The sequence below is a fragment of the Copadichromis virginalis genome, linkage group LG13 (assembly GCF_057382275.1).
Source record: "Copadichromis virginalis isolate Kocher_CV1m ecotype Utaka linkage group LG13, C_Virginalis_male_GT1.1, whole genome shotgun sequence".
Classification (NCBI taxonomy): domain Eukaryota; kingdom Metazoa; phylum Chordata; class Actinopteri; order Cichliformes; family Cichlidae; genus Copadichromis; species Copadichromis virginalis.
In genome coordinates, this window is record NC_140630.1 from 17,893,408 (window position 1) to 17,920,518 (window position 27,111).

The following is a 27,111-nucleotide window of genomic DNA, read 5'->3' on the forward strand; positions in this document are numbered from 1 at the left end:
AGATCTTTCTGCATTCGTCCAGGGAACAAAAACTACAGATAACAACCGTCCCATATCTGTCAGCTGTGTCCCTGCCCCTCATATTTATGACCCGGTTTATCCCATAAACTCTTCACATACCTGCTTGTCCTTGTCTTTAGCTTTCCCGCTGCCCGACACCCGCGACGAGGTGACATCACGGGGGATGACAGACATTTGGTGCAGTGGCATGTTCATCCCAGCAGAGCCAACCGGGGGGGACGCTCACACACACACTTCCTGTCCCGCTGCCAGAGCAAAGGGCATGTTGGTTTGAACTACGAGACCTTGCCAGCACCGCCCCTGCGGAGGACACACATTACATCAAAATTAAACATGAGCATCGTTTTCTGTCGGAGCAGCTGGAGAGATGAAATGCAAATGTGGAGTAAGAAGCAAGAAATGACAGCCCTGAAGTGGTACAGCTGCATTTTAAACACTCAAGTGTGTTTTCACCTGGTTTGCTCATTACTCGATTGACTTCTTTAGGGATTCTTCAGGGTTTTTTTTAAGTCTAAGTTGATTAAATTCAAATGCTGACGAGTGTGAGTCTTCGCATTAGAGAGCCAACCTCTAGAGTCTGGCTATTCATGTGTAAATATACCTAGCTCTTTTTATTTATGGTAATGTGGCTTCAGTTACATATGATCTAAGGGAAGAAGGAAGGAAAAAAAGGATGTCTATACAACAGATATCTGCATATGAATGTGCAGCATTTGCTGGCAGATATTTGACACGGGAGGCTCTCTGTTGGTTTAGTTTAGTTAAAGTAGTCGTTTATGATAGTTTTGTATTTTCTAATTAGCTTTTTTCCCATTTTACTTTGACTTTTGCATGTTTCAGTTTAGTTTAGTCAACTGTAAGAATCTTGGTTGTAGGCACCAATCACATTTGAGCACTGCTGAGTTGCAAGCAGATAAAAGGCCCGTGTGGAGACCCTATTGTTAGCTGAGACCTGAGAAAACCTAAAATACTAAGTGCTGATGATGTGTTGATCATAAAATTTAGACTTGGGTTTTGTTTTGTAGATTTATGCTGCATTTATGTGCAAAACTGAGTATGCATAAGTGTATTCTTAGTGATTATTATGAGGCATCTGTGTATTTTAAAGACATCTATGTTGCTGTATTTGGTGTTTTATTATCAAACTTATTTTACTAGTTTACGATTTTAAATCAGAACAAAACGAAAGCATTCCCCATAATCACCTCTGCCCTTCTGACCCGGAGTACAGTGTTAAAGGACCTTCAGACTTTCCTCAAATCCCAAAAGCACAGTCAGCTACGACTTTCCAAAAGAGAGCCGTCTCTGAACAGCACGAGCGCTGAGTGAGATATATTACCACAGGGGTGATTTCCAAAGTGTAAACCATATCACTGCGGGGGCGTGCATGAATTCACTTTTGTTTTTCCAGAAACCTGGATTCAGACTTTCTGCAGCAGTGACTGGTGGCGAGTCGGTTTCTCTTTCAATCTGATTGAGTCAGAGTCATGAAAGCAGCAGCGGCAGCAGCGTGGGACTGTCCTGTGGAGTTACACAAGAGGTTTTACACACGGGTCGTATTAACTTCAGTTAATGCAGCCATCTGTACTCCCACTGACAGCTCCTTCTCACCACTAGGCTGTATATGTGACTGTGTGTGTGTTTGCACGCAGCCCAGCCTGCCAAACAAACCCTCAAGCTCCACAGTATGAAAATGACTGGATTAAGACACCAAAAAGCAAGCGGGACAGATGGGAGGTCAGTAAAATGGCAGTAATCAGAAACCAGTGCAGGAGGGGGAAAAGCGGGGAGGTTGGTGGCGGCACTCATTCAGGGCTTCGGACTGAGAATGCCACACAGTCTCACTGAGGAGACGATCAGACCATCGCAGCCAGAGCTGTCACTTCAGCTCATCACCGCACTGTATCTGATAAGTACTCAACAAGATGGAGAGGTGATTACGCACCATCAGCAGACGCATCAGCTTCTTGTGCAACAGCTGGCAGTCTCAGCTTGATGTCAGTACACAGTGTGGGGGAGGGCGGTGTAATAAAGAGGCAGCAGAAAGCACCTCGGCACCCAAAAACAAACAAAAAAAACAAAAACCTACTCTTAAGTGAACGAACAAACAAACTGCAGGCTTGTCTCAGACCCAGTGGGAGAATCAGGGATGCAGTAGAGAGTGCAGAAGTATCACAAACCAGGATGAACACCCTAATGCACAATCGGTCCAGAGTGTAGCCACTCTTTGCCTTTACACTGTTATAACATCATAGATGAATATCACACAGCACTGATATGGCAATAAAGTGTGCATCATGTCTGCTTTCCTCTTGCTATAACACAGCATTTTGATTTAAACATGCAGGCAGTAATGGTTAATACACCAAATTACCAGAAAATAGCAATGCACACTAATTCAAAATGCAGAGAATACATGCATATTCATTGCTTCTTCTCCCCTCTTATGTAGGCGGTTTATATCGAAGATGATCATCTTGCACCATATTTAGAATCTCAGAATCACTGATGCCGTCATTACTGTGGGAAACGTGCTGCGACAGTATTATGAGATACTCCTTCTTTCTCCACACGTAATCACTTGTGTAATTGTTTATCCTTGCAGATGCTCTAGAAAAAATACATAAATACATTGATTTTTATAAGCAGAGGCACTGAAAACAATAACTGTATCAGTGGAAACCTCCTTTCGTTTAAAACATCCAAGGCTGTTCCTAATGATCAGTGCAACTGTTTGCAAATTATGCACATTACTAAACGCTTAAATAATACAGCCTTAAATTTGTTTACAGCTTCATAATGGTGCATAATAAACTGTTTATTTTTAACATTTCTGTTGGGTTAAATATACATTTTGGCCCGTCTGTTTTTGAAATCAGTGAAGTAACAACAAATGCAGATATTTCACCAATGGCACAAAGAGGCCCTGAGCGATTAGGCGATTACACTCTCATGATTATTAGGACCTGAACCCAGCTGAATACTTAGCTAACTCTTTGAGGTCCACACCAAGAAAAAAGCAATGGAAACATTTTTTGTTTGCATTTCTTATTGACTTGGGTGGGTAATAACCACAATCAATTTTGTTTTTCAATAGACTCTGTAGTTTTTAAAATATTGATCTCTACCAAATGGTTGAGCTGTCACTTCATGGTAAAAGTATGAAATGCAAATACAAGTACAGTAGATAATACAGTCGAAAAAAAATCAAATAAAGGGCCAAATTATAATCAAATTAATGACAAAAACTATTCAGGGCATTGGATACAGTTTATTTCTAGTAGCATACCAGTGATCATTGCTGGTTTTCATTCCATCAAAGGAAACTATTATATCAAACAACAAAATACATATTTTTTTAATCTGCAAATGAGAAAAATATTCATATTCAGGCCACGTCTGATTGAATGCTACTGTGCAAAATCATTTTTCGTTTAAAAAAATAAAATAAAATAAAAACAGTGGAAATCAAGCACATCTGCTTGTGGTTTTGGTCGTGGGGGTCTTAGGGTGTAGCATTTATTCTGTGGTCTTGGAGAGCTGAATCATGGTTGTCCAACTCTAGATGCTGGCTTGTTAACTTGGTTCAGACACAACCAGGTGGAATCCTTTTGAGAGCCATCGGTTTCTGGTCCAGTAGGGCACAGTCCCTCTTGTAGACCAGGTATTCAAGTCAAGGATGTATCCGAACAGTGGAATATGCCATCTCCTTAACTTGTAACTTATAACTTGTCTTATACAGGTGTAATATAATATCAGAAAGCTTAATTCCTCCCATATGCTAATTATATACAGGATGAGTGATTGGCATGGAATGGTGATCTTTGCATTGGACTCTTTGCTCCACCGTTTGACCGATGAAAGAGGCATGAACCCACAGGCATTGTTTAGGTTGACACATTTGGTGTCAAACGATTTTATTGCAATCAGAGCTTCATCAGACCTGTAATCAAAGGCTCCATGGCCCTTCTTCATCAGGTCTTTGTCTGCCATCAGGGAAGCTCCACCAGTGCAGTTTGGTCATACAGTACCAATGCCCCTGACACCCAAGGAGGTGTGCAAGTTCTGGCCCAAGCTGAAACTTGTGAAGAGCTGAGGTTCTTTTATGGGTTTGCATACTCTTTTTTACAACTTTGGCCCCTTAGCGGTAGCTTCTGTTCCTTTTCACTGAGGGGAGCATTGAAGAATGTAGATCCCCCTTGATACAGCAGCAAGTCGTGGATGATGCCAGATGAACTTGGCCGAACAATTTAAAACCCCACTCATCTGGTGGAGAGTGCCAGCCCTGTTGGCTTCATATGAAACCATGACCTCAAACACACTGTGGTTGAAGGTGGATGGTATCATGCCACAGGACCATGTGATTTTTAGCCATATAATTGTTTAGCATCCATATAGTACTTGTTAAACATGAAACTTCCTGTTTGGGAGAGGGATAAGAAGAGCTAATAGTTTACATTCACAGTGCCTTCTGGTGGATTTTTTTGGGCATTACGGATGTAAACCAATTGGTAGAAAAGACTCAATAAGGTAGGTCTAGTTCAGTGAAAGCCTCAGTTAGATATAGGGCCTGAAAATGTGCTCTACCAATTGGTTGAGCAGAACCCTAAAGGGCTAGTCTGGGTTTGCTTTAGACAGCAGCCCGCCCACTCTCACCATCATCAATACACAACAGCAGAGTTTCAAAAACTTTGAGAAACTATGCCAAGGAACGCTGAAGTTCTTCTGTAAGTTTGTCCCAGTTTTTCCTTTTATGTAACATCCATCTCTACACAACCCTGCAGAGGTTGCTCATTGTGGTGCGTTTATACAGTAGCAAGGTCAACTCAATACCACAACGGGGGAGGGGAGGGGAGTGGGGTGCAGAGAAGAAACGGTGCCATACAAAGATGTTCATCTTTGTCGCGAACTGCTGATTCACATACCACTGAAAATAAAAGAGTCTGTTTTGTTGTGAAACACAAAAGCGCAGCCGAGTCTCCCAGAAGAAGAAGAAAACAAAACAAAGCGCATTTATATTCGACAATTCAGTGCACCATTTACCAAGCTATTGCAGAAAGCCGTGTGTCCTTAACCATATTTAGATGTCAGGGTGGTTTTTCGGCCGCCGAGTCTACGTGGACGTAATTTGTTCAACTGATGGCATTTTTTTACAGAGCTGCTACGCTACCGCAGTTGTTAAATGTTAAAGGTTTTATTAACCAAACTTCAGCTCTTGAGTCCTTTCCCTTCCCTCACCATCAATCTTGATTACATTAAAGACAACGGACTCGGATGCAAAAACAGTAAATAATTTATTCCCTAGTGTGAGCGAAGAATCAAAGGTCACTTTGATGGGCACAAAGCCCTTAGAGTCATATTGCACCTGTGTGCATGAGGCTAATGAGTTGCAGTAAATGAGTGTGGGTCAGGGACCGAGTAAAGCCCATAGAGAATTATCACAGGGAAGAATCATTAAAGCTCACGCTGTAGCTCATCCACGAAGGTTTGCCATAATTTAAAAAAAGCCATTTTGTGAACTATGATGTGAAGTAAACAAGAAGGAGGAATGAGATAAATCAGGATGGTCCGTGTCACTCGCTCAAATGTTTCCGAGGCGCAGTCCGATGACCCAACACCAATGTTCGCCGCTGTCTCCACAACACATAGTGCTGCTGCACCAGCGAGCTCATTACTATACATCCCAAAAATAACAACTGCAGTAAGCCCAACAGCACTCTTTGCTTTTAATTGGCATTGTGTTTCAAACCTAAGGTCTTTGTTGGACAGAGAGGTTGCACTAATGGGGCGAGAGATGTGTTGGAAAGACAGCTGGGAAAACACGTTTGCGATATAACAATGTCTAAACATTCAGTTCAGAGCTCTAAGTGTGAATATTTTAGGATTAATAAAGCTAAACTGATTCTGTCAATCAAGCTGTCATAAAGTCCCTTGGATGTGATGTCACATCATGCCATTTCCTGTTGTGTGTGTGTGTGTGTGTGTGTGTGTGTGTCCGTCCCCTCCAGGCTGGCTACTAGTCAAAGAGTTCACTGTAACACCATTAAAATGCTAGCAACTTTCCAACCAATCTCAGACCTCCTATGGTTTCAATTCAAAGTTAACCTGTTGCTATGGCAGCAGCCTCAAGGGTCAGCTTAATCTCTAAGGGGGACAATAGTTTCTTATAATGCACTTCTAAATGGTTACATAATGTCAGTAAAAAAAATTTCAAAACACATTTCTGTGTGAGGGCAGTTTTCAAGCAAACACCAGCCATTCATAAAACCAATATGTAGGAAAAACAGAGTGCATTTAAATTTGATTTTAGAAGGCTTTAATCCCACAGCCTGTAACCAGACAGAGGGGATTCGTGAGTTTCACATGGCTGCTGGTAGGTAAAATAACAGTAGCAGTGCCTGCACTGAATCCAGGCATGCTTACAAAACTATGGGACAAATCTGACTACTGTATGGACATATGCTGTGTGCCATGGTACAAAACAATAAAATAAAAAATACTGCATCCATGACAAATAAAATTGTTCAGACGTCAGTGGCTGATGCTGATCTATTGAGTTCCTTTAATTAATTAATTTTCTTTCACTGGCAAAAATGCAGAAAAACTAGAAAAAACATCTCTTCTTTGAGGCCTGTATTCAAATTTTCAAAATCTAGCCTGTGATGAAAGAATTGAGGCATAGTGCCACACACAGAGTGTAAAAGTCCAAGTAGGGTGGTTTAATAACAGAAGACCTCAAATCCTCTGTGAAAGCTCAGTGCATTAAAACTGAACCTGATGAGTAAGAGGCACTGTGACGACTAGTGAATCATCACGTCCTACTTTGTAGTGTATCTAATAATGCCTGATTGTGATCATATTTTACAAAACAATAATCATATTTTACTGAGACTTACTTTAAAACACTATTGCTGCTGTCACATATCAAAGGAGCAGGTCATTTTCTCATAATTTTCTGTACCAATTATTTGAACAGGAAGTCATTGTGGTGTTACGGGCAAGCAATCTTTAGCGTGTCTGTTTTGGAGGAACTTTATTTTCCATGTAATCACTTCTACTCTTAATATTCTTTCAGATTATGAAGGAAAACAAAACAAACTTCAAACAAAGTTCACTCTTAAATTTCAGAGGGAATTTAAAAAGAGTAAAATTCAGGATATTCTGTTTTTGCATGTGTCACAACACATCTTGATATTTCCGAGATGGCAAAACTGCCCCCCCGGTAGATAAGACTCCTGGCCACAGAGGATCCACCCAGAGACAAAGCCATCAAAATATTAGCTCCTATTACCCAATGAAGTCTATTGATTTGAAAAACAACTCAGCCCTTCTCACCATCTCTGGCCCTCTCTGCTCCTGAGCCAGGTAAATCACAGCCCTGCTCTCCGTTCTGCTCAGATGAGCTCTGCTGTTACTCCGTTTGCCAAGGGGCTCCTCTGTGTCCCTGCTGTCAGATCAGACCCGAGATATGGTCGAGAGCGCGTTCTTCAGTTCTGATGTGCAACCAGGCAGAAAAACTCAGCTGTGTATCAATCAATCCAAACATCACTGTAGTATAGCTATAGTCTATATTTAAAGAGGTGTCTTCCCAAAGGATTAGTGGGTTAGGGCAGATACCAACAGAGCATATCAGATAGATACAGAGTCTGAAAGATGTTGGACGTGGAAGAATTTCAGCCATATGTTGCATCCTAATGAAGAGACTGTTCTGCATTTTAATGAGTGATAAAATGCTCAAATGTGACTGTAGTAGCCACAGTAAGCTCCCAACTGCATGGTGTGTCTCATTAAGATGCTCCATACAGCTCTCAGAATTTATTTATTTTTGTCTCATAGAAATGTATTCAGTGTTCATTTGGCAGGTACAGTATGACGCTTGGAAATGCAATTTCTCCCTCTGGGGGATGTGCGACTGTCACTGAATTCTTTCACGAGAGGAAAGGAAAAAAAGGGGAAGGCTACAAATATGGTTGCATGTTGTACTGGTGGCTCCACTAAAAGATACAAGTCAGGGGAGAGAAGGCGGGCACAATTTTACCATGGCGCAGATGCTATAGCTGTGTTGGCAGCGACAACTAGACTTGATGCTCTGCCAGAAATCAGAGACTCTCCAGTCTCCGCTCAGATTAACAGAGCATCAGTTAGACCTGATGGACTCTTCTGATAAGGCCTCGTACACTTGCACAAATAGGCGCTGCTGTTTTTCATAGCTTTGAATAAAATGTTAAACAAATTTAGCTGTCAAACTTAAACTGTTGGATAATTTAACAGCCACAGACAGCACACACACACACAAAAACACAAACACACAAGGATGTGCCGCACCGAGCTCCAAGACTGCTGATTACTTTTTCATAAAGTACTGGGAATAAATTACCATAATGTTTGTAGCCTATTGTCATTTCAGCTGTAGCTGCATCATTTGCACAACCGTGGCTTATATTTCACTCTCTTTTCTGACTACCAAATTGCTATTTATCCTAAAAGCAAGATTAATAATATAGATGTTTTTGATTAAAGTTCATTGTATCCCTAATGTCTGTTAGCTGTCCCGTTTTATTATATGCAAATGAGTCCCAGTTTGGAGGTGATTAATTGTGTAGAAGGAGGAACGAGCTCTTTTGACATCTGGGATAAGCAGGCATGTTGACTAGAAAAATGCACGAGTTAGTGCCTTCCTTGTTTAATGCATCTATAAACACAAAAAAACTTCACCCACATTTAGTAAAATGACCTTGACTCTCTTCTTGTGACGGGAAGGCGTGACTCATGCGATGCCAGAGCAGATAGACCGAGAGAAGCAAAAATTACGACATAAATAGAAGCGTGCATACTCATAAAGACCTTCTGAAACTCCCCCTCAGCTTAGCGATTAAATGCAGGACAGAGGATGTGTTAATTCACAGTATACATTTTTTTTCTCTCACCACCATTACCAGAATAGATGCAGTGCTCTCTGCCCTGAGTACAGGGAAATTCTGTTTCAAGTGAAACTGGGATGAAATGACTCATCCTGCAGCAAAATTCATATTTTTACATAAAAATCTTATTTTACACACCGATGATAATTATAGTAGTCTTCAGTTACCCCTCATTTCTCTAGATTTCTAGGGAAATGGGAAATGCGCTGGTGTATTTACAGGTAAATAACTTACATTGAAATACAATATATGACTCCAGAGAGCTAGAAAGTCAGTATTTTACATGACCTTCAAACATAGCCTGAACTGTCTTGTAATTTCTTCAAGTAGTCTTCTGAATTAATTCTCCAGGCTTCTTAAAGAACATTTAAATCTCTTTTTTGGAAGTTTGCTGCTTTTTGTTTATTTTCTGCTAAATTGATGCTGAGATTCTAGCTCTGGGGCCCGATCCAAGACTGACAGTGTCCCATTTTGTGTTTTTTTTTCCATCCAGGTATGCTTTTATTGCATTAGCAGTGCATTTGGGATCATTGTCATGCTGAAAAATGAAACCATTGGCAATCAGATGATTCCCAGATAGTATTTCATGGTGGATCAAAATCAAATTTTTAGAATTCCACCAAACCACAGATCCCTGTTGTGCCCCTTTTCCTGAACTCCTCTGTACATATTGATGATGATTTCAACAAAAGTCTCAAATTTGGATTCACCACTCCACAAGATCCATTTTTAGCCAAGCTCTTGTATAATTCCACATACCTCAGCTTTTTTCTCCCAGTTTCCTGTGTTTGTTTGTTTTGTTCCTGTTTCTTAAGGACATGACTTTCAGTGTAAATGTGTTTTTGTGGCAGACTGCTAGAAACAACACTATTTAAAGTTGGTTCTTTCCAATTATGTGTAGATACAACACTGACTCATCCCTTGGGTTGGGGTGCCCTTTTCATGCCTGAATGATTTATTTTTAAAAAAAAACAACAACAACAAAACAACTTTTCCCTGAAAATGTTTTCTCTGCAAATGGGCTAAAAATGAATGAAAAAGCAGCCAATGTCCAAAGAAAACCTTTGAAAGCCGGGAAAGCTATTGCTCAAGACCACTTTACACAATTACAAGCAAGTGTGGCTCCTCGGAAGCAAAATATGAAGAAATTAGTTACTCAATACTTAGCACTATAATTTCCACAGAACCCCGTATTTTTTTCTATTGCGCATTTCTTGTATAGCTACTTGCGCCACCTGTTGTGTTATTAACTTTTGTGTCATTGAAAAGGCCATTCAGGGCGGAGCACGGCACCTTAGCTAAGGCTATTTCCTCATGGTTTACACTTATCCTTTATGAAAACTCCGGAATTAGGTGACGCTTCTTTGTGTCATAACTTCTGAAAAGCACATTTGTTTTTCCCCAGGACTACACAGAGAACCTCTTGGGATCTAGCATTGCTTTCAAAGACTCAGACTAAAGTTTAATAAGCTGCGGCAGCTCGTTAGGCGTCAGGCACTTTGAGGACTTGGAGGATGGTTCCTCCCACTCCTTCAGAGCAATTGTTCACAGCAACTTCCTGAGGTGTTGGTGTCACAATGAGTCTGCCGGGCAACCAGCAGAAATTTGTGGGAATTTTTTTTTTATGTCATGCTAATAGTTGTACAAGGATCAAAGCATAAGGAACAAGTTTAAAAAAAGAGAAGACACTGCATACCATAATAATTAGTATGACGGGCTGACAGGTGACAGGATTTCTTCTTTTTTTTGGTTTGTTTGTTTTATTATTTACACAGACAGACAGGCTAGCTATTTCTAGCACTAACCACTGAGAGCTGTTTCAATCTCTTTACCCAAGTCTTGACATTAAAGCAAGCAGGCCTCTGTCACTGTGGCATTTGGACCCCAACTGGAAAGCAGCATCTTAAAGTGTTTATTCTGTTGTGTTTAAAAATATACTTCTCTGTCTGTAAGCAGCGCAACAAAAAAAAAAAGCAACTAAATTCAGAACGAAAATATGAAGAAATCTCTGGTCCCATCTTTTGATAAACATTGTGCAACGACCACAATATTCAGATAGAAGGGCGTACATTTTTATGCAGCTCTGACATTGCCAGGAGCAGATTATCAGTTTCAGCCTGCAGTTAATAAATGTTTACTCCCACAGCTACCTTGACCAGAGGCCAAACTGAAATTTCGGTGATCGTCTATTGTTCTAAAACCTCAGGCTAACCCTCAAAGCTGAAGTGTTTATGCCTTTTAATCCAACAAGAGGTGATTTATGTTTTGTAAAAGGTTTCGCTTGGAAGTGATCTGAAAGGGTTCAGTTTTCAGATAAATAACAGGGACACTGACAGAGGGCTTCGCAGCAGTATCGCTGTTTTTAATGCAGCAATTTTCTTCTGTATGGAGACTTCATAAACTGCTGTGACGAGGCACCAAAAAACTAAATGCCAGTAAGTAAAGAGGAAACACGGCTGACTCAAAGGGAACTTGATAAGAGTTTTTGACAAGAAGCTGTTCAATTTTTTGGTGGGTGTGTGATGTGATAAGGGGGAAGAAAAGTTACCAGCCAGTTTATCGTACAATTGGAACGAATAAGGATTTAGCTGGAAAAGCAGACTTAAATATCTGTGGGGTAAACGCAGGGAGAAAAGCACAATCATCAAAAATCTACTGTATGGAGATGGGAACTGAAATTGCCAAGATAGGCAAACAGCCACACTCCACAAAACACCAGACTCGAGTATGCAGCTTCTGTAATCTCTCTGCAACAGTAAATACTATGAAGGGAAAGGAGAACATAGAATACAGGAAGCAAGAGCCATCTCTGCTGTGTGCAGGCAGATTTGAATATTACACTCACACAGGATAGATTTTAAAAACGCAGTTTCTTGTCAGCACATGTCCAATTTACAGTCGTATCGAACCCCGTCTGCGGGTGCAGTCAGAGCGCTGCGATCAAGTTCAGTGACTTATTAGCACAACTGCACACAGGCACAGCTACAGATGCAAAGTCAAAACCACAAGTACAGATTCCCATTTGCATTTTGGGAACATAGCCAAAGGTGATACCCAGATATTGAGTTATAGTTAGCGGACAGGTGCAGCTTCTAGATGTCAATGAACAGATAGAAGGCTTTAAAAAAATATCTGATTTTCTATCTTGGTAACGATAAATAAACGCTTATCTAAAATAATTTTTTTTTCAAACAAGTATGTGTTGTTAATTACTGATCTATTCACTGCAGAGTCCCTTCTTTCCTCATTTGGATGTGCTCTTTGGGGCCACTAGTGATGAGGCTGTTCAATAAAGTTTAGTGAAAGCCTGTTAATTTTAATGAGATGCGGACAAAAAAATGTGGAGACACTGCAGTGTGTAAAGCATCACGCTCTTCAGCTGATGTTGTGGATTTCTGTGTGCTGAAGTGCCATTGTGGGTTACATAAATCCCTCCGCTGTGTTAGGGATATATGCATTTCAAACAGAGCAGGCACAAGCAAATCAAGAGCCTATTAGATCAATCAAATAGCCTGTAGAACAAAAAAAAAAGGGGTAAACAAAGCAATCACATGTAATCAGATGTCCTATTTTGTAAAAGCATACCCAAACATGTTGAATATGCTGTCATTGTAAGCAGAAAATGTTCATGGCAGGCTGGAAGCGCCAAATGTTGAGAATGGTGCTTCAAAATAAAACTTGGATATGCAACAGCTTAGATCATTAATAGGAAGCGAGAAGAAGGGCTAACTATAAACACACATTATGTTATTACTTTATTTTTAAGCAAAAAGATTTGATTAAAAATGATGCTTGTGTATCTGAGGTAGTATCCGCTTCCTCAACTGCACTCACCACTACATTTTAAATGGCTGAGTTGTCTGCAGTGTTCTCTATTATAGATAAAAGCCAGCAGCCACTATGTGCTATTTCTATAAAATACTCAAATCTGGTTCCATACACCAGAACTCGGATCTTCTATAACAGTACTAAAAAAAAAACAGTCCACAGGACATTTAATCATAAGCTGGATGGTCAAATGGAGGACAAATATATAGTGTTACTGAGCCTCAGTTTGAATACTTCGGTTAGTGTAACTGGAGCATTTAACCATTATTGCTGTTGTGATGGCATGCCACACATGGTAAGCTCCACACCACCAGTTGATTCACTTTAGTTAATTTACAGTCACTACTTTAATATATTCTGGTTATTGTTCAATATTGTTTCTTTATTAAATGTATTTATTTTTCCATCACACCTTCCAACGTTTATATGGCGTGCACACATATTAACACTGCAAGTTCAAAGTTTTGTTTTGTTATATTACATCTTTCTTTGTTTGAGTTACCTGGGGTTTGGCTTCTCCTCCTGTCTGGCAAAAGGTGTAGCAAAGGGCTGGGAGAGCTGAAGTACCACTGACAGCCTAATTGGATGGAACCACATGCTTCATTGCCTGGGGGGTGTTTCATGTTTGTTTAATTGTTTTGTATTAGTTGGTTATATGGCAGCCATTTAGTTTTTCCCCTTGTGTGTCATTTGGTTTCAACAGGTCAGTTTATCATATGTTTGTTTGAGATTTTGTTAATTGTTATCTTGAGTTTAGTCTATTTAGTTGACCTCTTTTATTGGCCTGCCTGTTTAAGTTTTGGCTTTGTTAAATCTATTTTCATATTTTTGGGTCAATAAAACCCCTTTTTTGAATTAAACACCTGTGTCCTTTATGCTTTACTGCTTGGTCCCTGACAGCTGTGCTAGCTGTTGTATTCTGTGGCTATTTACAGCTTTTCGTCTGACCTCAAATCTAACTTCTGAAAGCTTCACACCCACAACACAACCCCAGCCCTCACCCTAACCCTACTCCTATTGGATAATTGGTCATGTGGCCAAGACATGACTAGACTTATTCTGAAGCAGCCATTTTGACAGGAAATAGTAGCCAAACACAGTTGCTGTTAATCATATTGACGCAGCTTCTGTTCTATTTAGAGACAGAGCCAAAATTTTCAGTAACACGTGTTTCGAAACTGGTCCGCTAAGGGTGAGAAGTGTACTTTCCAAACTCAACTTTTTGACCGTCAGAAACATCTAAACCAACCAGTTCCTGAAAGTCTATTTAAAACAGCAATCTGAAGGCTGTATGTTCCCTGCGATGGGCCAAACTGGAAAAGAAAAATTGTGACTCATTGCTTTTATTCATGCTAACAAGGTTTTACTTGCGTGTTTGCCTGTCAAAGACCACATGGTCTGTTTGAACAGTGAAACAGACACATGTGAAGTGCACTGCAGCCACCACGAGGTCACTTTCACAAAAAACTGACAAAAACTTTTTGATTGCTTTGCAACAACTTAGAGACCTTCTCACTTATTTTCAATGTTTTTCCTCCATTTCATTTCTCATTCAGGCACCTTAATCACTCGTCAGTTGAAAAGGAGTAGTTAGCTCATGTGCAACAGGAGAAAACACGGATTATTCTTCAGTACATTTCATTTATCAGTAAGGAATACCATGACATCCACAATGGGTATGAATACAAACTAAGATAACTCCCCCCAAAAATGCAATATCATGCAAGATTTTATCCATGCTGTGCAAACAAGTACTGCAACATGGTTTAAAATACTAAAATATAATTTCATTTTATCATCACTGGCCTTACTACAGGATAAACATCTAGTGCAATTCCTCAAATATAATGACAGTATTCCATATTGTTCTTTTAAATTAAGAGTGGAAAATTACTAACATAGGTGGGAATTTTAGAATATCATTCATATCAAGCGTATTAAGCTCCAAAATCCTCATACATGATGTTTTCAAGCCTGCCTATAACTCGAGGGAAGCTGACACTTGTTCTTACTTAGTTCAACAGTTGATGATTTTACTCCGTTTTACAGTAATCAATATCACTAAGATGAATTTCACAAAAAAAAACAAAATTACACAACACTGGATACTCAGCTGTGACGGCCAAACAGGATGCAGTCTGCATTTCTCTGGGAAACTGTAGCTGTTTGTGTGTGCGTTCAAGGTTATGCAAATCCACTACTGACATTGTGCACACAATATGAAACACACTGACCTGGACTCGTAGATTTATTTGTATTATAGCCACTAATGTTCAAAACACAATTCAGGGAAAGGTGGTCTCATCAGTGAAGAATGAGGAAATGAAAAACTAACTCACCACCCAAGTAGAAACTGAAAGCATGTTCCTTTTAACCACTTTTCTGGCCATACCGGTAAACAAAGCCTTTTTACTGGTAAGCGTGTGCTTCGGCACACAGACAACTCTGTCCCTCGGGCTAGTGTTTGTCCTCCTGCTGCCTCGCAGAATAACCCGACTGTGTGGAGGAGTTATGGACCAGCAGGCAGTTTCAGCCCACCACAACGCTCCGTGAAACAGCAGACGTGTAATATGCGAGTGCATGTGGGGTTCACCACTGTGTGTAGTAAGTGCGTGGACACAGGAAATCACACACTGAGAGGCAGCTTTAGAGGCTGCTGGTCTGGCTGCAGGTCGACTCAGTGGCTAGCAGCAGCAAAAAGAAGCTAAATGACTTCATAACTGCATGGTGGACAGTTGGAGAACAAGCCTCCAGCAGTTATACAGCATTTAACCAGCAAAAAAAAAAAAGTCGCTCTTCTATATAACACACGCACTGAATCTGAATTAGAAAAACCTAATACTGCAACTGCTATAGAAGAATCTGTCTTAATCTTAAGACTTGCTTTAAAACGGAAATGTTGGATTTTTTTTATTTTTTATTTTTAGTAAAAGGAAACAAAAGGTGGTTTCCAAAAGATTTTCTGAGGTTTGTCTGTTACTCATTTTATATCCTAAGAGCAAAAAGATAAAACATTTAAGTCAACATTTTAACCATGCTCCCTATGATATTTTTGTTTTAGGTTTTCAAGATGCTAGTGAGACCAGCTATGATGTATGGTTTTGAGAAAAAAGACAGAAGGCTGAGCTGGAGTTGCAGAGTTGAGCATGCTCAGATTTTCATTGGGAAGGACCAGAAAGGTCAGAGGGACAACTCATGTTGAGATGTTTGGAGACGCCGTTAGAGAGACCAGACTGAGATGGTTTGGACATAAGTAGTGGATTTATTGGAGAAAGAATGCTGAAGATGGAGCTGCCAAGCAGGAGGAAAAGAGGAAGACAACAGAAGGTTCAAATGTGGTAAAAGGAGGACAAGCAGAGGGTTAGTGTAAAAGAGAGGGATGCTAAGTCAAGTCAAGTCAAGTCAACTTTATTTGTCAATTCTGCCACATGTACTAAGGATAGACTGTGGTGCTGTTACAGCCCCTGTAGCGGTAGCAGCTAGTAATAGCAGCTAATAGTAGAAGCTGCTAGAAGACGATTTTACAGAAGAAATGAGCAACATGCAAGGACTTTGAGTACCAACTTTTACCAAGAAAAACAAAGAAATTTTAAAGCTTTATAAATAATCAGACTCCTCAGGCTGTATCATCATTGGGCCACCTAGATATTACACCTAGAGGAGCTGCTAAACCATGAAACCCTGCCATGAAGCTCCCAGCATGTAGATTTTGTGCTGATGTTAATGTGAGAGGAGGTTTGGAGCTGTGCTGTTGTTGAATGAGCAGAGTGCTGAGACACTTTGCACCCCAGCCCTCAGCAACCTCCCTCTCCAACTTCATGTGGTCTGATACTTAATGTGGGTGATTTGTTGTGGTTCCTGAATGCTTTCAGTTTGCAATAATATAACTTACCTAGGAGAGAAGAAATTTAATGAGCTGATTTGTTGCAGCAGTATTATGCTATTACAGTACAGTGAACTCTGCTTTTTGGAACGGCCCAGGCAAACCGAATGGCTACAGGTACTAGAGTTTATACACCTGCACTAACAGCTGAATTCAAAGATTCAGAGGTATGGCCCAATACATTTGTCCATATAGTGTAGCTGCCCAAAAGCAGACAATTATGGATCTGCATCTTCAAATGTTCCAACAAAAGATGCCTGAAGCATTTTAAATACAAAGTCCTGTGAAAAAAAAGGGAAAAGAAGAAGAAAGACGTTTAAAGGGAAAGGGCTGAGAATGTGTTAAGCACTAGTTGGATCAATCATGTTTTGGGTTTGTTATGTAGCAAGTGGCACGGGGAAACATTTTATTGGTGAGTGGAAAGATTTACTCAATTAAATAAAAGCAAGCTGCACACTATAACAGCAAATGGGCCAACTCAAGAGGCTCGTGTTGAAGGTTTGCCATCGCCCTCACAGCCCTGAACCTAATCATCATCATCATAGAAAAACCTTTGAATACACTTCAAAAGAGCAGTCCGTGCACGAAGGCCAAAAATGTCACAAAACTACAAGCAATTTGCAGGAAGAATGGATGAAAGTCCTTAAAATAGACAAACAACAACAACAAGAAAAACTTCGAATGAAAAAACTTGTTACTTTATACTGAACAAACCTTTGCTTTGAAGCCTTTTTTCTTTTATCCCGTAAAGGTCATCGTTTGGCAAATTCAAATTCGCAAAAACAATTCAATGTCATTCATTCTATGTGATAAAAACTAAAAGACAACACCTTTTCACATTTTTCAAAACAGACTTCACAACTATTTGTGTGGAGACAGGAACATCTGGAAACATTGAAAAGTAAAAAACTGTTTCTGCTGGGTTAGATACCTTTCTTTTTTTTTTAAAGGAAAGAAAATCATACATTTTTGTGGCAGTGAGACATCGTCCACACATAGAGAACGGCTTATTTATCAGAAAACCTTTTAAAACATGTCCTCATGCAGTCAAAGCTCATCTTCCTAGTTTTCCATTTCAGTAAAAAAAAAAAAAAAAAAGAACAAATGAAAATGTCAGGACAGTTTGACAAAACAACCTGCACCATCCACCCATCATCCTTCTGTAATTGGGGTAATCAGGGCTGCAAAATAACCCAACCTTGGCTTCTTAGTTTGACCCATGTGACACTATCAACAAAACCATAACAGCTCCTCTGGGGTGGTTAACAAAACTACGAAAAGCACATTCCTGGGAATATCAGCAGCTGAGCTCTGACAAAACAACATCTTAAGAACACATTATGCTTGTCAAGAAAAAAGAAGCTTATTGCTGCAAGAAACGGTTAAACGATGTCACAGATCATGCCCGTATCAACATCTGCATTCGTTCAGCTGAATTCTATTTGTTTAATAAACTCTTCTGTTGCTTGAACACCTAATTTGAACATAATACATCTCACAATATCTACCAAAGCTCATTTATACAAGCTATAGCAGGCTGAATTCATTATTTAAATCACTATTAATAACTGCAACACAGTCAGGATTGAATTATCGTGATCAAATAAATGTGGGGTGCTCTTAAGCAGGGAGGGGATTTGGGCTGGAATTATTTCTGCTGCTGTAACCGGAGAACGTCTCTAACATGGATGTATTGTAATGAGATGTAAGTCTGAATACGCTTAATGAAAAATGCAATGCAAACACCACCAGCAACGGCAAACAGTTGAAAAGTCATTAGTGAGAAAACCTCATTGATATTCATGATGAAATGACGGCTCTGGCTCATTCCACCTCGATATTAAAAGCAGCTGAGGATATATCCGTGCTGTTTACAGTCAGGTTAATTGTACAGGAAAACCCAAAATTCAGCACATCATTTCCCAGACATTACATCACAGTCGGAGTTCTTAAATACAGGGAGTGCAGAATTATTAGGCAAATGAGTATTTTGTCCACATCCTCTTCATGCATGTTGTCTTACTCCGAGCTGTATAGGCTCGAAAGCCTACTACCAATTAAGCATATTAGGTGATGTGCATCCCTGTAATGAGAAGGGGTGTGGTCTAATGACATCAACACCCTATATCAGGTGTGCATAATTATTAGGCAACGTCCTTTCCTTTGGCAAAATGGGTCAAAAGAAGGACTTGACAGGCTCAGAAAAGTCAAAAATAGTGAGATATCTTGCAGAGGGATGCAGCAGTCTCAAAATTGCAAAGCTTCTGAAGCGTGATCATCGAACAATCAAGCGTTTCATTCAAAATAGTCAACAGGGTCGCAATAAGCGCGTGGAAAAACCAAGGCGCAAAATAACTGCCCATGAACTGAGAAAAGTCAAGCGTGCAGCTGCCAAGATGCCACTTGCCACCAGTTTGGCCATATTTCAGAGCTGCAACATCACTGGAGTGCCCAAAAGCACAAGGTGTGCAATACTCAGAGACATGGCCAAGGTAAGAAAGGCTGAAAGACGACCACCACTGAACAAGACACACAAGCTGAAACGTCAAGACTGGGCCAAGAAATATCTCAAGACTGGTTTTTCTAAGGTTTTATGGACTGATGAAATGAGAGTGAGTCTTGATGGGCCAGATGGATGGGCCCGTGGCTGGATTGGTAAAGCGCAGAGAGCTCCAGTCCGACTCAGACGCCAGCAAGGTGGAGGTGGAGTACTGGTTTGGGCTGGTATCATCAAAGATGAGCTTGTGGGGCCTTTTCGGGTTGAGGATGGAGTCAAGCTCAACTCCCAGTCCCACTGCCAGTTTCTGGAAGACACCTTCTTCAAGCAGTGGTACAGGAAGAAGTCTGCATCCTTCAAGAAAAACATGATTTTCATGCAGGACAATGCTCCATCACACGCGTCCAAGTACTCCACAGCGTGGCTGGCAAGAAAGGGTATAAAAGAAGAAAAACTAATGACATGGCCTCCTTGTTCACCTGATCTGAACCCCATTGAGAACCTGTGGTCCATCATCAAATGTGAGATTTACAAGGAGGGAAAATAGTACACCTCTCTGAACAGTGTCTGGGAGGCTGTGGTTGCTGCTACACGCAATGTTGATGGTGAACAGATCAAAACACTGACAGAATCCATGGATGGCAGGCTTTTGAGTGTCCTTGCAAAGAAAGGTGGCTATATTGGTCGCTGATTTGTTTTTGTTTTGTTTTTGAATGTCAGAAACGTATATTTGTGAATGTGGAGATGTTATACTGGTGTCACTGGTAAAAATAAATAATTGAAATGGGTATATATTTGTTTTTTGTTAAGTTGCCCAATAATTATGCACAGTAATAGTCAGCTGCACACACAGATATCCCCCTAAAATAGCTAAAACTAAAAACAAACTAAAAACTACTTCCAAAAACATTTAGCTTTGATATTAATGAGTTTTTTGGGTTCATTGAGAACATGGTTGTTGTTCAATAATAAAATTATTCCTCAAAAATACAACTTGCCTAATAATTCTGCACTCCCTGTACAGTGACATCAAAACGGTTTTGTGTGTCCAGCCACAGTGGCTGCTGCTGCTGCTGCTGCTCGCGCCAATTACCTTGTTTCCCCCAAAGTAAGTCCAGAAACAAACAAATATAGAAACTGTGATGAGATGCCTACAGGTCATACCGCTACTGCATAATGCCAGTAAGTCTGACAGAAAGAGCAACATTTTTCTTAAAAGGTCACACATAATTTAGCATATCATGTTTTTCCTTTTTTTTTCTTAAATGCCAGTTCTTTCTGTATATTTTATGGTTTGAAAACATAACTGCCAGCTAGAAAGTTTTGTTAAGTAACATGAACATTTGGGATAAACCAGTTCATGTAAAATTACAGACAGCCATATGCAATATTTCCCAGTGTTGGCCTATCACAGGTAGACTATATCGTACACTGTGGATGGGCAAACTGTGGTTTGGCTTAAGCGGTGTCATCATGTTGTTGTGTGCTAGATTTTAAAATGCACTGCCGGAAAGTTAAAGGAGAACCTTATTTTGTACCACATTTATAGAGTTGCAATTTTGGGTGCTTGTGTTTTCAATAATTTGATTAGCGCATATGTGAAAGTAATCCCTGTGACCCAAAAGCTCTAACCACTCAGTTTCAGCCGATTCTTTTCCAGTCTTAGCTCTGTAGGAGAGTGACCATCCTTAATATGGTCACCTCAGGCACACGGCTTTAACTGCGAGTGCACCTGCTGTTTGCAAAGGAGAGCCAATAAAAAGGAATTTGGCCTAAAGGAAGAGGACCTATAAGGGCTCATTTCAGACAGGTGAATAAACTAAGGGGCTACACCAAAGCCCAACATAAAATAAATGTGGATTATTCTGAACTGTAAAATCATGCAAAGCTACTTTAATACAGTCCAAGAATTAAACTATGACGTTAGAAAAGAGAATTCCAGGCCCACTTTATCCAGCCTATTTAGACACCAAGAGACGATTAGAACTTTTGGTGTTACTAAAATAGTTTTTATTTGAATTTATTTATTTATTATTCATGTCAAGGACAAACAACTCAAACTTATTTTGACCCCTGCACCCCTAATGTGGACATCAAATCTGTCAGGCTATCATCACCACATGAGTGGGCTAGAAGACAAACACTTCTGAAATCAGCATGTGCATGACCAAAGCTGAAGTTTTGACAAAAATTAATCTGGAAAGCACGGTCGCTATGATGAATCACCCATCAAACAAGTTTCTGCAAGTGGACTTTTTACTACAGCAAAACTAATTGAAATGGACGGCTGAGTGGCTTTCAGGAATCTAATTAAATACAATATGGAGGAAAGATTTACTGCTCACTAAATTAAAAGGGTTTCACAATACAATGTTAGCACTTAAAGACAGCTGGTACTAACTAATGAAACTGTGGTAAACAAACCAATTGACAAATCGAATGTTATTTTACTTTAAATGATTCTGTTAAAGTAAAGAGCTGCGACACATCTGTGGGCTGTATTAAATTATGCCATTAAACTCATTTTACCATGTAAAAATGTTGGGCTGCATGTGGCCCACGATGTAAAATGAGTTTAACATCACCTGATGTCATTATAAAAGCTGCTTATAGGTCAGACCCTTTATTGCTCGTCTCATCATTTCCTGGTTTTTGTGTGGACAAACACTGGCGTTTGCTTTTTTTTAACCTTTGAACCTGAACACAGTGTAGACAGAGAGTAGGGAAAAGGGTTTGCTTGTGACCCAGATGTGAAAAAATGCTCCAACGACAAGTTTGATGTGACAGTTTTGCAATTTTTAACTGAAACGAAAAAACACTGACAGAGCAGGTTGAAGAGATTTAATGAGTCAAGGCTACAAGCAGTTAGCAAATCAAGACAGCCTCGCTTTGCGGCGTCATTTTAAAAGCAAAGTCAATTAAATATGACAGCTGACATAACTGCATCATAAATTATTTTGTTATAGCCCAACCAAAGCTTTATTTTATTATCTCAGGTGTAACAGCGTTCATGTAATTTTTTTTTTTAATTTAGGAACACTTCTAATTAAATTCCTGTCATGGTACAGTGTGACAGGATATTATACCATAGAAACCGTGAAGGGTGGCAAGTTTTATCATTGTGAATAACTAAAATGTATGGATAAAAACAACGGCAGGAGTACTGCTCCCACCATCATTTGTCTGGGAGCCTGCTGTCCTTGCTGGCTTTCAGAAGCACTTTAAGAATTGAAAAATTCTTTAACATAGTCTAACGAGGCTGTTTTCTGGTTTATGGGCAGGAGATGCAAATTAGAGGCACAAATTAGAGAAATAAAAACAGCCTTAGGCCTAAACTTCCTTGTGTGTGTGTGTGTGTGTGTGTGTGTTTACACTAAATGAAGTTGGCTCCAAAGTGGCCGTCACCACGTCAAAGAAGCCATCATAACAGCTGTGTTGTGTTATAGCAGACATAAAAAAACAACTTACAATCTTATCTACAGCAACATGTTCTGCAAGCTTTTGTGTTTAAAAATCTGCTGTCATCAAACAAACATTGTGATGGTGACTTTATCATTACAGCTCAGGACATATAGGTTAATGAGCTGATATAGCTCTTTTATTTGGTGGGGGACTCGTGATTATTTGGTTATCTCTGAGAGCACGGTTATCATTTCAGCATAAATTAATAAGATGTTAAATGTGTGTCTGTTAGGCTGACAGGATAGCAGGTATCATGTTTACACTGTGGCAGATTAGTCAATCTACAATGGGGGGAGAAAACAATCAGTCTCCTTCCCCTTTCCTTATTCTTGGTTGGCTGCCACCAGCAGACAGACACCTTGGGAGTCTGTGAAAGCCCTAATGACATCATCAACCATAGCCCACTAACTGCAGCAGTGCCATCCCACGGTCCGTTCAGCTGAGCCAGCACCTCTCCTCGGCTGATGTATAGCAGCTGTCGAACACTACCCCGTTTCATCAGAGGCATTACAACTTCATTGCGCCTGGTCAACACACACAAAGTCAGAGTGAAGAAGGCCACTTAAAATCTGACCAAAATATCATTACAAATGCCGATGTTGCTGTATTACCTATGCCGCCATAAGCATTACCCCAGTGTGGTCTGATTCACATAGGTGCATGACATCATCCCAAGAAAGGAAGTCATTAGACTAAATCAATGCTTTTATTCCCTGCAGACGAAGTCCGACCTCAGGGAAACAATAACCCAATCCCGGCCAGCATAATGTGATACCTTTATTATGTTATTATGTTACAGTTCAGCCATACAAGACGACTAGCGAGGGACATATACCTATAATTGTATATCCAGAATCAGATAACAGAAGCAGCATGAACCAGCCATACAAATTACACTGGAAACCTCGCAGTACAGTTCCAGCTGCCATATGGCCATAATACTGTTAGGATAATTTTAATTTGTTCACAGTCTACGGCCAATTAAGAAAAGTAAAACTTGCTAAACTGAAAGTCTCTCAACGGGAGGTTAATCACGGACACAATCACAGCTTCCTAGCAAGCACCAGAGTCCAGGAAAAACCCACATCCTGAATAACACACGCACATTCTCCTGCAAAACCGGAAGACAAATATGTACCAAGACTTTTTTTTTGTTGGCTGGATCCATTTCCTGTCTCTTAGCACATTTCAATCAATATTATTTTACAGATTAAGCACGCAGAGAGTGAGGAGACTGGGAGCAGCTAACATAGAGATGCAAAGCATGTATGCAGATGCCATTTTACAACAAGACATAAAAACAGGAATTCAGCACATTAAAAAAAAACGTAAAAGAGAAATTATTTGGATATTTGGGGTTTAAAATTACTAATAAAGCAGTGTGGTTCTCCATTAGCACAAAGTTAATGTAGGGCAACAAAACAGGAAGTGCGCCGACTGCTTTCTTGTTAGTATAAAAATAGCATTTTTTTGAATAAATTCAGAATAGTAATCGATTACTTTATAGACCAATTACTGAAAATATGACAGGTCAATTGATTATGTGAATTTTTTGTAGTTTATGGAAGACAGAAAAAGCAATAAATAACAACCAAAAACAATTTTTTTTCTATATCTGTTCTTAGGCTAAATTATGCGCAAACAAGCTCTATGTTTTTAGTAAGAAGAGACATCTGCTCCTGTTCCCGTAAAGTAATTTGTCAAAACAAAGATGTGAACTAGCGGATGAATCAAAAGTAAAACCTTTTTTTTTTCCCTTTCTTTTTTTTCAGCTGAAACTCTTCTGCGAGTCAAAATGTTTTTGCCTGTTGTTAAATTGAATTTGATTGAAACTGCTGCACAACGCCACAATGGAGCCTGTCAAACGGATCCTATGTTCCATATTGTAAAATACCGTGGGAGGCACATTTCTCCATCGCAACCAATTGTATCAAACAATGACGGCAGTGAACTGGCAGAAAGCTACTATCGAAGCCTTCAGATACTTTTGATTGCAATTCTTTCCGCCCTCCAATTACTTTCCTCAGAGCCCATCTCTGAAGACGTAAAGTACAAGCTAATTTGCAAGCACACAATGGCACAGTCCATTAAGACTGCAGGCTCCTTCCCTCGCAGTTTAGCAGCTTAACAGACAGTGTTCCAGTACCTATACTCGTGCTATTTAGTATGCCATCTCCCAAGACATGCAAAACGCAATATCAGGAAGTCCTTCCATTATTAATTAACTCACGCCAGCACGGCTCTGTGGTCATTCTGACCCACGGGCCCCTGCACAGAAGATGCATCGCGCAAGTGTTCCCTTCAGCTCAACAGATGGCCGCCCATCCTGAGCCTGTTCTGCGGAAGGTTTCTTCCTGTTAACATTCTCATAGGAAGTCTGTGGTCTTCCCTTTACAACATATTAAAGGCATAAGCTCTTCATGCTCCGAAGTGAAGCGCTCTATGATTAAGATTTGTTGGAAATTGGCACTACACAAATAAAAATGAACTGAATTAGTAAAGGCAGCTGCACTAACTACTTTAAGTTGAAAAATAAAAAAGTTAAATTATGGGATTTGGAAGGCAGCGACAGCCTCAGATGCCCTTTTCCTCCTGTTCGGAATCATAATTACGGCCTTACTTTCTCATTTCCATCAGCACTCGGTTCTAGCGGGACGACAGAGTCTGCTGACAGCTTCTTGCAGCGCCAGCTCTCGAATAGATAAAATTTCATGACTGCAGAATGATTGTTCAGTCGTCATTGTGGAGGACACACAGTCAGCCGGTCGCGAAAGAAGTCAAGAAATGGAAAGTAGACGGAGAGGGGAAGGCCGTCTTTCTGCGTAATGTGGCCATAATGTAGACTTCATGTGGAAAATAATATGCTGGAACAAGTGTAGACAACACACTGGGTATCAAACGTCTGGACAAGAAAAAGATAAGAGAAAGTAGGCATAAAATGATATGATTTCCTTGTTGTAAGGCATACGTACTCAGTAGGAAAACTCATGGGAGGAAAAAAAAATCACCTTTTTAGCTACAGAAAATTCCCATATTCCCAATTTCCTTTTTCTAATTTCAGATTTTTCTGTTGAGCATAAATTAAAAACTAAATTAAACTCAGACTGCTTGCCTACAAAGATCACCATCTGTCGCTTCTCTTCAAACACTCCCTGTCAAAAATCACAAGAAAAAACACAATACAATGTGAAGAATAGGATTACAGACAAAATTAGCATTTAGTTATCAGAACGTTTATGTATGCATACTACACATACCAGCAGCACGACGAGGCTCGTCATCACAACAAGCTCTCAGCAAAGAAATAACCCAAGCCTACAATAATGTATGACACAGACACCCAGCCGGTTCTTCCCCTTTCTCCAGCATTAACCTAACAATAACCCCAAACCGCAGAAAAATCCAACACCGCAGCACAGATGGCATCAAAAGAACCGGTCTTTGACATGAAGCTGAGATGTGTTACCTCAAATTGAACATGAGTGAAGGGCTTGCCCTCCCATTTGGCAAAGCACACACCACGAGGATGAAGGGAGAACAGAAGGCTTTAAAGTACACTAGAGTGCTTTACTGCATGTTTAAAAGCTCTGAACAAACTGTAACACACAAGCAGGAAATGTACAGCAGAGCAGCACGCGTCATGACGGGGGTGATGATGGAAACAACTGGAGAAAGCTGATCCTGCAGCCAATGAGAGGACAGAGTGTAATGTGAGAGCCACTGTGGCAATAAAGTGATCAGTGGGTTTGATGTCAACATTAAAGCCTTACCATTTAAGAAATAAATAAATAAAGTTCAATTCATATTTTCCACGTTACTGCGCAGATATATTGTTGTTGACGTCAAGCTGAAGGCAAGAAACCAGAATCACTGGTGACACTGATCTGAAAAGCGCGCAGCGATGCAGGGCGCTGCTTCTGGCTTTATTATGGTTCATAAGGCGACACCCGGCTGGGCAGTGCGCCTCGTAGGACCTACAGAGAATACGAGATGCTCTCCGAGCCACAGCGAGCTGCTAAGATCACACCACGCCGATTTTTGAACATTAACATCCAAATCAGCATTGATCCGGTAAAGTCAGGACAGGACTCCGCTGCTTTCTGAGTAATCCAGAAGGCACAGCACTGACAGCAAAACCCTAAGATGGGTTTTTAGCGGTATCGAACACCGATAAATTCTTTCTTCATCATCCGGAGTCTCATCGCATTCCAGCAGCAAATTGTGGAATTGTGGGAGCGCGTTGAGGGATCCGGGAAAACTAACAAAAGGCTTGCTCGGGCAACATTACGTCTTCCTACATCGAGTCACACACACACATCTACATGGACACACACACGCTGAATGCACAAAACAACGAGACAATAATTAATAACAGGCATCTGAGCTGACACAAACACTCTGCCGCTGTTTTCCCTTTCTCTCTCTCTCACCCTCTTTTTGCTGCAGAGCGCACTCGCTCACATTAAACTGGATTTTCATACCTTAATCACAGCAGGCTA

The 27,111-nt window shown here is 40.3% G+C and overlaps 1 protein-coding gene across 2 annotated transcripts in view; it reads right to left on the reverse strand.

The window, feature by feature from the left end:
- Nucleotides 1-27,111, reverse strand: part of marchf8 (membrane-associated ring finger (C3HC4) 8) — a 94,447-nt gene that overhangs the window by 66,882 nt on the left and 454 nt on the right. For both annotated transcript variants that reach the window (XM_085477698.1, XM_085477697.1), the window contains exon 2: nt 121-321. In XM_085477698.1, coding sequence (XP_085333824.1) covers nt 121-216 — 96 coding nt within the window. In that variant the 5' untranslated portion in view covers nt 217-321. The remainder of the gene's footprint in view (nt 1-120; nt 322-27,111) is intronic.